The 12,807-nt window shown below is 39.8% G+C and overlaps 3 protein-coding genes across 4 annotated transcripts in view; all 3 read right to left on the bottom strand.

Annotated features, from left to right (window-relative positions):
- blm (BLM RecQ like helicase) overlaps nucleotides 1–6,073 on the bottom strand; it is a 28,103-nt gene extending 22,030 nt beyond the window's left edge. Inside the window, exons 1-4 of one of the 2 annotated variants that reach the window (XM_029757608.1) lie at nucleotides 5,744–6,073; nucleotides 1,563–1,623; nucleotides 809–1,472; nucleotides 201–336 (exon numbers count right to left, since the gene is read on the bottom strand). In XM_029757608.1, the coding sequence (XP_029613468.1) occupies nucleotides 201–336; nucleotides 809–1,472; nucleotides 1,563–1,623; nucleotides 5,744–5,841 (959 nt within the window). In that variant the 5' untranslated portion in view covers nucleotides 5,842–6,073. Of the gene's footprint in view, nucleotides 1–200; nucleotides 337–808; nucleotides 1,624–5,743 lie in introns of both variants that reach the window. The other variant, XM_029757607.1, reaches the window with a different exon arrangement.
- A 1,018-nt stretch (nucleotides 6,074–7,091) lies between these two features.
- ctsh (cathepsin H) lies at nucleotides 7,092–10,336 on the bottom strand. Its single transcript, XM_029757606.1, has 12 exons — nucleotides 10,179–10,336; nucleotides 9,956–9,987; nucleotides 9,461–9,566; nucleotides 9,156–9,226; nucleotides 8,966–9,070; nucleotides 8,752–8,838; nucleotides 8,487–8,542; nucleotides 8,297–8,378; nucleotides 8,133–8,201; nucleotides 7,943–8,049; nucleotides 7,574–7,699; nucleotides 7,092–7,469 (listed from the first exon to the last, which is right to left on the bottom strand). Exons 1-12 carry the CDS (start codon nucleotides 10,246–10,248, stop codon nucleotides 7,394–7,396), a joined length of 987 nt encoding a protein of 328 aa, XP_029613466.1. The 5' UTR covers nucleotides 10,249–10,336; the 3' UTR covers nucleotides 7,092–7,393.
- A 171-nt stretch (nucleotides 10,337–10,507) lies between these two features.
- rasgrf1 (Ras protein specific guanine nucleotide releasing factor 1) overlaps nucleotides 10,508–12,807 on the bottom strand; it is a 29,503-nt gene continuing 27,203 nt past the window's right edge. Inside the window, exon 27 of the mRNA XM_029757605.1 lies at nucleotides 10,508–12,786. Within this exon, the coding sequence (XP_029613465.1) occupies nucleotides 12,694–12,786 (93 nt within the window). The 3' untranslated portion in view covers nucleotides 10,508–12,693. The remainder of the gene's footprint in view (nucleotides 12,787–12,807) is intronic.

The raw sequence follows: 12,807 nt of genomic DNA, 5'->3' as shown, positions 1-12,807 counted from the left end.
AGGCTGTAACAATAAAATGTGGAATAAGTCAAGGGGTATGAATACTTTCTGAAGGCACTATATAGCTTGCTGAACAACATAAAGACAATTGCATTCACACCATCAGTCCTCAAGTCATACATCCATTAGAAAGAAATGTAAAACATAATAATAGACTAAAATGCAACAGATGAATGTACACATGTACAGCAGAAACTTACCTTGCTTCCTTTGTAGAAGTAGAATGACTGAAATCCTCTGGACTTGGGGAAGGGGAGATGAAATCTAGGTCTCCATCTAGCTCGGACTTGTCATCAAGGTCTATGACATCTGTCTCATTCCATTTACTTTGATGATCTGCGGAAACATTTTGGGAGATGAGTTGATGTCTTTTCAATGCTGATATAATTATTTATCAACACCCTGCCAAGATGTTCATCCTTAAAGTTAAACTCCACCCCAAAACTATCTTTTGGTATCTGTTTCATTCGTCCATTGTTAATATGGTCCCAAAATGTTTTGCATGTCAGCAATCAAGTTTTCAAGATACAGCCGATATGACGCAAAACACAGCACCATATGATGCAAAATGCAGCATACCAGCTGTATTTCTGTATGTTGAAAGCTATACATCTTGAAAACGTGATTGCTGATATGCAAAACATTGTGGGACTAAATCAACAATTCACTCATGAAACAGTTTTGGGCTGGAGTTTTCCTTTAAGTAGGTGACCTCCAGCTTACAATACATGTGAAAAGGGAAAATACTTGGACCTGAGACACTGATAATTGGACCTGAGCAAGGCTATATTTTAAGAGTATTACTCACCTGTCTTTTCAACTGGACCGGGTGCAGCGATGCTCTCATCTTCACTGTCACTCAGCACAGACTTGGCTTGAGAAGCAGAAGGTCGTCTTCTAACCATTTTAATGGGAGAATCCTCCACCTCCCAGTGCTTCCACTCTGCTGGATCCTGGATGGGATTGTTTCTTGGAGCAGAACTGGCAGACTCTGAAGCATCTTGTGAGTCCTCCATTGTGAGAGTACATTGTTCTGTCCCATCAAGACTACACTTATTTCTATGACGGCTGTTGGTCTTTGTGTTCAGCGCTTGTAGAGGGACATCTTTGTCTGATCTGTGTGTGTTAGTATCCAATTGTTCAACACTGGAAACAGGTGTCACCTTGGCACTCCTACCTGAGATCCCTGGGCTTGGTAAAGTACTTTTGCCCTTGACAGGGGTTTCAAAGTCATCAAAATCATCCCATCCATCCAGGGAAATACCAAAAGAGCTATCAAGTCCTGTGGGTTTGCTGCCATTGCTACCTGTGATCAAGCTATCAGATTTGGTCAAAGCAGGGGAGATCTTTAAAGCAGACACAGCTGGGATCGGTTTCCTCACTGAAAAGGGGTTTAATAAAGGACTGATGGCTTCATACTTGCTTTTGGGATTGACTGAGGAGAAGTTGATTTTGGCGAGAGGTCTTTCGGGCTTGGTTGAAAACGTCAAAGGAGGTTTAATTACTGCATTATCATGAGGAACATTGACACTCCTGTTTGTTAAACCATTTGAGCTGTTTACCTTAGTGGGAACTTCCACCTTGGTGACACCTGATGTGGACTTCTTTTTGAAACAAAATGTCCTGCAAAGAAAAGTCTTTATAGCTAACCTTTTACACGGAAAACTTGTAGCTCCAATGTCCTCAAAATTCTTACATTTTAGTAATTTAACAGACGCTTTTATCCAGAAAATTCTTATCTGGAAAGCTACCTACTTTAGTCAGTATATTGTGCATAGATCTCTGCTGGCCACTGACTTCTAGCTAGCTCTGGTCCATGTGCATGCGTTGGATACGTATTAGAATTTTTATTGTGTATATTTAAGGCAGCAGCTACTCTTCCTGGGGTCCAATCACAATTACGCAGATACATAAAATAAAACAGTACATAACACATTATTACACACTAATCTACCATAACATATCAACTATACAAAATCAATACAACAATATTAAAGGAAAAATCCACACCAAACCTTTCCTTTAATTTACAGTGTTAAATAACATTAATATGTGAGAACAATATTTATTGTGAACAAATGTTTAATTTTGGTAGGTGGGTAGCAACATTGAAAATCGTTGTGGAAATCTGTTGCAGCGCAAGTCGACTACAAAATCCACAATGCAATGCGCTGGCTGGCAAGCTAGCAAGCAAAAGTAGCTACACAAAATAATACCAAAGACAATATCAGCATGTAAAGTTAGCTGTAAAAATCACATAAACAAACTGCACTATCAATTTAGGAGTCTACAATCTCACCATGTTCAACCTGCAGATCAATGTGCCTCACAGAGTGGAGTCTGACATTCTCAACGGCAGATATACTTTGAGGAGATGCCACGTCAAAGGCCACGCGGTGCATTCTGGGCAATTCTGGGACAAGGAGCGCTCTCCTTCAAGGAGTAAACGGGGGTCTATTGGGCGCCACCTCAAAAATCCAACAGTAGCACCAATTTTGTCAACAAGTACAAAATTACAAATCTTTTCAGAGATGTGAGATAACTTGCTATCTGTAATATAGTATAGCTTTGGAATCGTGAGATTATGTACTTTCGAGAAAAATAGGCACTTTTCGACATATACACAGAATTTTTTTCGAGGCAAGTAACACTGAAACGTGCATGAGAGCATCAGCTGTTCCAGACGACTGTGTGATCACGCTCTCCGTAGCCGATGTGAGTAAGACCTTTAAACAGGTCAACAGTCACAAGGTCGCAGGGCCAGACGGATTACCAGGACGTGTATTCCTACATGCGCTGACCAACAAATCCACAGATAATGCAATCTCTATTGCACTCCACACTGCTCTTTCCCACTTGGACAAAAGGAACACCTGTGTGAGAATGCTATTCATTGACTACAGCTCAGCGTTCAACACCATAGTGCCCTCAAAGCTCATCACTAAGCTAAGGACCCTGGGACTAAACACCTCCCTCTGCAACTGCATCCTGGACTTCCTGACAAGCCACCCCCAGGTGGTGAGGGTAGGTAACACATCCGCCACGCTGATCCTCAACACAGGGGCCCCTCAGGGGTGCGTGCTCAGTCCCCTTCTGTACTCCCTGTTCACTCATGACTGCATGGCCAGGCACGACTCCAACACCATCATTAAGTTTGCCGATGACACAACAGTGGTAGGCCTGATCACCGACAACGTTGAGACAGCCTATAGGGAGGTGGTCAGAGACCTGGCCGTGTGGTGCCAGGACAACAACCTCTCCCTCAACGTGATCAAGACAAAGGATATGACTGTGGACTACAGGAAAAGGAGGACCGAGCACACCCCCATTCTCATCGACGGGGCTGTAGTAGAGCAGGTTGAGGGCTTCAAGTTCCTTGGAGTCTACATCATCAACAAATTATCATTGTCCAAACACACCCGACAGTCGTGAAGAGGCCATGACAAAGCCTATTCCCTCTCAGGATAATGAAAATATTTTTGGCATGTGTCCTCAGATCCTCAAAAAGATCTACAACTGCACCATCGAGAGCATTCTGACTGATTGCATCACTGCCTGGTATGGCAAATGCTCGGCCTCCGATCGCAAGGCACTCCAGAGGGTAGTGCATAGGGCCCAGTACATCACTGGAGCCAAGCTTCCTACCACCCAGGACCTCTATACCAGGTGGTGTTAGATGAAGGCCCTAAAGATTGTCAAAAACTCCAGCCACCCTAGTCACAGACTGTTCTCTCTGCTACTGCACGGCAAGCGATACCGGAGGGCCAAGTCTAGGTCCAAAAGGCTTCCTAACAGCTTCTACCCCCAAGCCATAAGACTCCTGAATAGCTAATCAAATGGCTACCCAGACTATTTGCATTGCCTGACGATTAGCTAAGCAACCGCGTGACGCAGCATGACAACCTGAATGCGATTGGTTGACAGTCTGCTGGGTGGAGAGTTGTTCCTTCATTCATTGGATTCTCCTTTCTATAATATCTCTGGAAACGGCACCATGCAATGCACCCTGGACTAAAGAGGCAGACAAATAGGAAAAATGTGCTAGACCTTATGTTAAAATTAAATTTATTGAGGTAGAAATATCGCAAAAATATGATCAATGGCTCATTTGAAAGAAGACATCCTTCCGAGTTATGACATCGGCCAGTATTGAAATCTGACAATGTTTTCGCAATCTAAAAGTTGTATTCCTATTAACTTCCAGTGTAGTGAGAGCGACTATCACAGCGCTATGTCACACTGGCTGGATTTCTGCCTGCTTTAACGCCAATAACTGAGATGAACATGAAATGACCAAGGGAATCGATAGAACATCACTTAGATGCACACAAACAATATAACATTCAAAATGAGTGAACCGTCCCTTTAAAATGTATGTGTGTGTTTAGAGTGCGTGTTATCATGTGTGTGTGCCTTTACAGTCTTATCTGGGGTTTTTTTAATCTGATTTTACTCCTTGACTGAGTTACATGATGTAGAATTTAATTTAATTTAACATAGGGTCTAGCACATTTTTCCTATTTGTCTGCCTCTTTAGTCCAGGGTGCATTGCATGGTGGTCCCGTGTGGCTCAGTTGGTAGAGCATGGTGTTTGCAACGCCAGGGTTGTGGGTTCGATTCCCATGGGGGACCAGTACAGAAGAAAAAAAAATTATGCATTCACTGCTGTAAGTCACTCTGGATAAGAGTGGATAAATGACTAAAATGTAGAATAGAGTTCTATGCAGTCATGGCTCTATGTAGTACTGTGCGTTTCACATAGTCTGTTCTGTACTTGAGGGGTGTGAAGTGGCTTCTGGTGGTATGTCTTTTGGGGTATGTATGGGTGTCTGAGCTGTGCGCTAGACCCTTAAAACAGACAGCTCTGTGATTTCAACATGTCAATCAATACCTCGCACAAAGTGATGCAGTCAATCTTCCCTCTACATGCATTTTATTAAATGTTGGCTCTCCTTGTACATTTATGGGCCAGCCGTGCTGCTGTTATTGGCCAACTGTAATTTGCCCATGTCCCTCTTTGTGGCAAACTAAAACATATTCAAATATGACAGTAGTCTAGGTGAGACAAAACTAGGGCTTGTAGTACTTGTTTTGTTGATAGAAATTTCAAGAAAGCAGCGCCTTATTATAGATAGACCTCTCCCTGTCTTAGCTACCGTTGCATCAATAGGGTTTGACCACGACAGCTTACCATCCAGGGTTACACCAAGCAGTTTAGTCTCCTCAACTTGCTCCATTTCCACATGATTCATTACAAGATTTAGTTGAGGTTTAGGTAAATGACTTGTTCCAAATAAAATGCTCTTAGTTAGAAATATTTAGGCAGTCTAACGTTAGAACCGACGCATGCGCATGGACCAGAGTTCATTTGACCGTACAAAATAGTTATAGTATTTTGGAACTATTTCCGCTTTCACGTACTGGTCGAAACTAGGAAACTCGTTAATGTCCTCATATACAACTAGTTAACTTTACTGTAGTTTCTCGAAAATGTACGAGTTTCCTGGTTGCGACGAGCACGTGAACTCGGCATATAACGACAGCTTGCGCATAAATAGGATAGTCCATCAGCATTATAACATACATACATATTTTTTGGTGAGTAACGTATGAAGCCGGTCACAGAACCAAATCGGTCCAACAGAGCCTTGAAGAAGGCCGCCCGGTTCTCCCAGGACCAGAACTAACAGCTAGCTAGCTAGCTAACGTCATACAACTCCAGCTGGACAATCAAGATACTTACCCTGGTTTAGGCTTAGACAACGACAGTTTTCTCTGAGCAGCATTGCTATGTCTCTCGAGTTGTTCCTTCAAATTATTTTGAGGAAGACTGGACATCATCAGCTAGGCTAGCATCTCAACATTAGCATTCATAATAACTGGCTAGTCTTGTTATTTCGCGAGACACCACTTGTGCAGTCTGTGGCTGTATTATTGTCGTGGTCTATAAAATAACACGTTGTTTACCTAGCTATAGCTAATTTACAAAAATAAATAAATTCAGCAACCAAAGGCAAAGAGGCTGTCTGTTAACGTGTTTTAGCGCCGTTTTGACTAAATGCTTTCCATTGGCTCAGAAACTAATTTCCTATTACGGGTCTGGTCATCATGGGAAATGTAGTCAAACATAGAAAAGCTACATGCAGAAAGGAACATACAGTATTTAAGCAATAAGGCCCGAGGGTGTGTGGTATATGGCCAATACAGACAGAAGAGGACTGGCCACCCCTCAGACCCTGGTTCCTCTCTTGGTTTCTTCCTAGGTTCTGGCCTTTCTAGGGAGTGTTTACTAGCCACCGTGCTTCTAATCTGCATTGCTTGTAGTTTGTGGTTTTAGGCTGAGTCTCTGTATAGCACATTGTGACATCGGCTGATGTAAAAAGGGCTTTATAAATACATTTGATTTATTGTTCTTATGCATGACGCAATGCGGAGTCCCTGGTTACAGCCCCTTAGCCATAGTATTTTGGCCTTATACCACAAACCCCCAAAGTGCCTTACTGCTATTATAACCTAATTAACGGCGTAATTAGAACAGTAAACAAGTAGTTTTGCATCATACCCATATATTTAAGCAGTGCTTGACTTGGGCAGGTCACCGAAGCTGAGTACCGGCACCTTGCATTTTCTAATGCTTCAACTCCTGATCCTCTTATAGAATGTTAGCTCATGTATTGTGGGGCTCCTGCACCTAAATGTAAACATTACCATTACCCAAAATCAGCATCAGCACTTATTTCAGTTCAAGCACTGGCAATAAGGCCTTAGGGGGTGTGGTATATTGCCAATATACCACAGCTAAGGGCTGTTCTTCTGCACGACACAATGCGGAGTGCCTGCATACAGCCCTCAGCTGTGGTATATTGGCCATATACCACAAACCCCAGAGGTGCCTTATTGCTATTACAAACTGGTTAGCAACGTACAAATAAATGTTTTGGCATACCAGTAGTATATGGTCTGATATACCACGGCTATTAGCCAATCAGCATCCAGAAGCCAAACTACCCGGTTCATTAAAAAAAAACTCTGGACTATATAAACGGCATCATCGCAGTCTTATCTGAATTCAAAATGTGTCGCTCATCAAATTGTGACAGAGAAATCAAGAAACTTTATTCACAAACATAAAATCAGTTTTAAAAAACAATTTCACATTATTAAAATCATAATCTTCATGTCAGCACAATAATCGAATCAATCAAATCCTGATTAAAAACAGATGTGCAGTGGGGAGTGTTTCTCCCAGTATATAATCAGACTCCCTGAGGTGGTGAGCAAACATAAAAATCAAACCATATCATTGATTTAAAATTTGAACTGATAATGAAATCTTTGTCTCCGTGTCCCTTTTTTCAGTACTCTTGTCCCCATGGCGTGCAGAATTCAACGTTCACAGCACAGGAAGGGGATAAGATGAGCAGGCAGCCAGTCCACACATGTTTTTCCCACGCTCAATGAAGAAATAGCTGTGAAAACAGCACAACATACTGTATCATAACACTGTTCTGTTACATAACATTGGGCCCATACTGTTCACAATGTTATTCTACTTTTGTCATTGAAGTCTTACCCTTTCATTCCCCAGCTGCTTCCCCAGGAGTTCTTCACTATCCAGTAGGGTGTGCCCTTCTCCTCACCATACCCCACAGCCAGCACTGCATGATTCACTGTGTCTGTGGTGTTGTGACACTCCATGCTACAATAAGAGAAGTGAATATGCAGAATGCAAGGCCATGATTCCTATTTTATAGAAAGAAGAAGTCATGCAAAATCTACATATCTATTTGTATTGCTTTCTGATGCTGGCAGTATGGTAGGTAGGCTACAGCTGTGAGTCCTGTTTTTGACTGTGCTTATTGGAAAATATGCAACATAGCTCTTAAGGCACAGATATGATCCTTATTCTAGGTTTAACAAAATAGCAGAGACTCATTCTCACCTGGTGTACACACCACCATCATAATGCATGAAGTCAGAGGTCACCTCATAGGCAAGGCTGACAGGGTTGAATCTGGCCACTGCATCCACCATACCCATTTCATCATACTGCAATGTAATAAATACACAATTAGCTGACTGCCTGGGTAGTCAATGCACCAAATAATCCAGAGTAATTTGCATTTACTTACCTTTGTTATGTTGACCACATCCTTAACAAAAGCAGCAGCCAAATCAGTCTTGAACTTGCAAGTGTCATCCTTCAAAATGATTCCAACATGAATGATGTTAATATATTGTCACCATTTGAAGTGCTAGTACTGTAGTTATAAAGATGGAATTGCTGTTTACATACATGTGCAGTGTATGGATAGTCATCCTCTGTCATGATTCCCTTGTTATACTTGATGTACTCAAATGCTTGACTGGGGAGCCCGCTAAAAGAATTTTAGCCTCAGTAAGAATCTAAGTGTCCAGTAAGACCAAGAAATTGTGTGAATATATATATATTACAAAGAAATGTGTTTTCCAGTGGTGACACTCACCCATTACAGCCGTGGTTGTTGAAGGCCTGAGCACAGTCCACTAGTTGCTGCTCTGACTGAACAATATAAAGGCAGGAGCAGTTGGATAAAATATACTTTTCATTATTCAAGATCAGAAATAGTACAAGAATTTCAATTAATTCCAAAATGTATTGCGACTACTAGCCTTAAACACAATTGTAAAAATGGTATTGCCTCAGCAAAAGGAGGCCAACTTTCCTTCCCACGTCATTTTTTAGAATAGAGAAGTAGATAAGTCTCTCACCAGTTGTAGGAGTTTCCCTGTTGCGATTGCTGTGACTGACTCCAAACAGCCTGTAGTGGAAAAGGTCCAGCAGCTACCACAGGACCCCTCAACACCACAAATCAACATCTATCTTCAGCACATACAGTCTTCCACATAAGCATCTTTACCTTGCCAGATAATGCATGATTTATATCATTAGAAAGTGCATCCTATACTGTATGTGTTAGGATACCTGATTCTTCACGGCTGTGACATAGTTCCCCTTCTTTCTCCAGTCGACCGACTCTGGATATGGTCCATTGCTGCTCACATGACTCCCTTTAGTGGCAGAACAGTTCTAAGAATGACAGAAAGAAAGATTAAAATGTGTTTTTCAAGTAAAAAAAAATCAAGAGAAGTATACATAACAGGAACATAAATACCTGGGGCTCAGTCAAGAGGAAAGATTTTCTGAATTCAGCAAATGTCAGGTCAGAGAACTGATTCAGTCCCACTAGGTAAAAAGGTAAAATGTCAGAAGACAGAATTAATATGCCACACAGGAGGTTGGTGGCACCTTAATTGGGGAGAATGGGCTCGTGGTAACGGCGTCCATGTGTTTTATACCATTCCGTTCTAGCTATTATTATGAGCTGTCCTACCCTCAGCAGCTTCCACTGATCATACTCAAAGGATGTGGACACTTCTAACATCTGAAAAAAACCAAGCATCATGCAGTTATTCATACTTGTGAACTTGTGATTTCCTTCATTGTGATAGTCAATCCTCCTCTTGTTCTCAATGAAGATCTGAAGTCTGTGGTAGTACTCCTCCATGTCATACACCTTGTTGTACTGCATGGATGACACAGTAACATCTCAAAATTCAGGTCATTGTGATTTAACTTTTTTTTTTAATGTAGATACAGTGCATTTCAATATGCATTAGATATTTTGTATTTAACCTTTATTTAACTAGGCAACTCAGTTAAGAACAAATTCTTATTTACAATGATAAGACACTCTTCTATCTGTCTAGTTGCCTAGTTTATCAGTAATTCCATACACACTATTGCAGTTTAAAATAAAATGTATTCTATCTATAGGGCTTAGTATGATGAGAATATTCTACAATATTTATTATTTTCAAATAATACTTTTTGCACACAGATATGAAGAAAAAACAGAAAACAACTTCCTTGTATTGTAGGAAAGTACCTGGTTTCGTGCCAAATCGAACTTACCTGTGACATCCATAACTTAAAGTGATATTCGCCTGTAAAGAAAACAGACAAGGGACATTTGATTTGAGATTGTAAAGATCAATAGGCTAAAAGACATTCTTCTGTCAGTCTTTCTTATCACAAATGTGATGTTGATAAATCAATCGACATTATTCATTTGAAAGCGCAAATTAGGTATAATTTCGATTCAACATAGCCTAAAACAGATTCAATTGCAACTTACCCTCCTCGGAAAACGGATATAAAGAAGTAACAGAGTATACGGCAAATATCAACAAAACTAAGATCTTCATACTTCAAAGTTTTGTAAAGCTGTTGTCTTCCTGCAACAAACAGTGAGAGCAGTGAATGAACTAACCGAAAGTCACGAGGTTTGATCACTTCCGGACATCCCCGTGACACTGCAAAAGGTGACGAAGTAGACGCTGAACTTTTATTATATATAAATTCAAGTAAAGTTGCTGCAGTGTGTGTGTGTTTGTGTGTGATAGAGGTAGCAGAGAGAGAAATATCATTGTTTTCTCCACAAACACACTTGAGACAACAATGCCCCTGAGATAGAATAGATTTATTAGCAAGAGGTAATCAGGAAACATACATATTTTTTATATTTTTATAAAACTGGAAATATTTCTCAAGCCGTGGAAATAAACATAAGGGTTGAAATATAATTCTCATACCACTGGGTATTGCTAACAGCAAAACGTTTGTTAATATTTCATTTATAAGAGTATGTGCACGTATAAGTGTATACAGTATATATAAGTATATATATTGTTTTAATGTTGTCTGATACAGTGTTGCATGCCTGCCACATGAGCTTTAAATGTTTCTAGACTGTACATGGTAAAAATACATACAAATATTCACAGAATAAGCACTACATTACTATATTCCTGCTAAGAGAATGATTATAGACAGGATTACAGTATATGCAAAACACTTTGAAGTTGTCTTCTACCTCTAAGTCATGGTTTTAAAATCACAATTGTTGTAGCATTTTGTGTTAAAGCTTGGGATACAATATAATATGCAGGGCTGCATATACAAACTGTACAGAATACATTTCAGCAAGGTGAATTAACAACAAAGTACAAAATACTTCCCTGTGTTTATGTATCCCCTTCCCTTATACTAATACTACAAAAATACCTTTTGAATGCTGCAGGCGGAGTAACTCATTCACTTACTTTTATCATACTCTTAACAATGCATTTAACAGAGTGATATACGGTCACGTTCCACATTCACTGGAACAGCAAAAGGACATAGATTGTCTTTGAATTATACAGTATAATAGCGGAACAACCTTGCACTGTACACAAATATCACAAAGCCTAAAAATACCACAATTTCAAGGGTTTTGTTTTATTTTTCTTTAAAATGTGTGCTCCGTTTAGATTAAATTGAAAGCAAACGAACATGTGGTTTAAAAAAGGGAAACGGCTACATATCATTATACAATGGCATGCTCCAAGAATAGCAGCAAAATGGTTAACATATTCCTCCCCAAACTCCCCACTGGGCACATACTGCTTGAATCCACGTTGTTTCCATTTAATTTCAATGAAATTCTGTTGAACCAGTGTGGAATAGACATTGAATTGACGACTGTGCCCAGTGAGTCATAGTGAAACAAGATGTCACCACCAACTAATCATTGTCAAAATGGAAGTACACTTGTATTGGAGATATAACGCACACTGGCTTATTACTGTCCCTTCAAATTACATGGATTAATAGAGCTTATTCTGCAAAACAAAATTGAATTCATGGCTCCTTGACTTGAATTACTTTTGAAAATATATAGCATGAAGTTTGATTTTAACTGCCTGTTACAATGAAACATGCAACAGTAATGAAATAAAGCTACAAATATTGTTAATCATCTTCTAGGTTACAGTAGGTTGTATTCACACAGGACTTAAAATTGTTTTCAAAACAAACCAGACTTTGCTGGTTCTTAGATTAAAGCTTGTGGTGTGAACATGCCCTTATGAGTTATTTATTTTCAGAGCAGATCCAGTACTGTGCTGCAAATCAGTAACTTCTAAGAGCATGTGTTTCTTGTATCAGGCAAGTGTATTATCTTGTTATGTAAGAATCATTCATGATGACAATACAAAGCTCTGTGGTGCTAGTGGCTTTCACATCTTGGTCACAACTGTGACAGGATGACTCAAATGTTGATAGATACAACAAGCGGAAGCAAATAAACAAAGCAGAGCTGAGGCGGTATTGATAGAACAATTCAAGGAACACTCATTGGTTTAGCCACATCAATTTTGGGTAAGAAAATGTCAATGTTTTACCTGGTTTGATTTTTACAATGCTACATCAGTTGCAGATAAACACATTTCTATTTGAGTAAAGAGAACAATCTTTCCTATGTACAATATGATCCTGGCAGCATGTGTGCTTACAGGAAGTGCAAAGTCCACAGTATGAAAAGATGTCAATCAATTTAATTGGTTACAAAGAACATACCATTATACAAGATCATTGTGACTTTAGTTATCACCCTAATAAGCCCAGTGAAATGGTCCTTGTTGCAGAGGAAAATGAAATATTTCAACAACGTGACAATTAAATTAACATTTGTACATAAGACTTCTAAAAACAATACACGTATCAGAACAAACATGTTAAACATGACTTAACATCAGTTATTATTTATGTCTACTGTGTATGACATAGTTCTTTAACAGAGAGTACACTTTGGGAAACTGTCATCCTCTTCAGTTGTTGACTTTTGGCTCAATTCTGAGAGAGGCTTCATACAGGCTTTCTTCATCCAGAACAGAGCTGTTGTCCAGCAAATACTGTGCTGCCTAGACCAGGACAAATATACA

The sequence above is a fragment of the Salmo trutta genome, chromosome 7 (assembly GCF_901001165.1).
Source record: "Salmo trutta chromosome 7, fSalTru1.1, whole genome shotgun sequence".
Taxonomy (NCBI): Eukaryota; Metazoa; Chordata; class Actinopteri; order Salmoniformes; family Salmonidae; genus Salmo; species Salmo trutta.
The sequence above is the reverse complement of the archived record's forward strand: the minus strand, read 5'-3'. Positions and strand labels throughout refer to the sequence as shown.

Coding starts and splice junctions, on each gene's coding strand:
- ctsh (XM_029757606.1), bottom strand. CDS start 10,248: ATGAAGATCTTAGTTTTGTTGATATTTGCCGTATACTCTGTTACTTCT. Junction 9,071..9,155: donor TCCTCTTGACTGAGCCCCAG/GTATTTATGTTC, acceptor TGTCATTCTTAG/AACTGTTCTGCCACTAAAGG. Junction 8,839..8,965: donor TCACAGCCGTGAAGAATCAG/GTATCCTAACAC, acceptor TGTGGTGTTGAG/GGGTCCTGTGGTAGCTGCTG.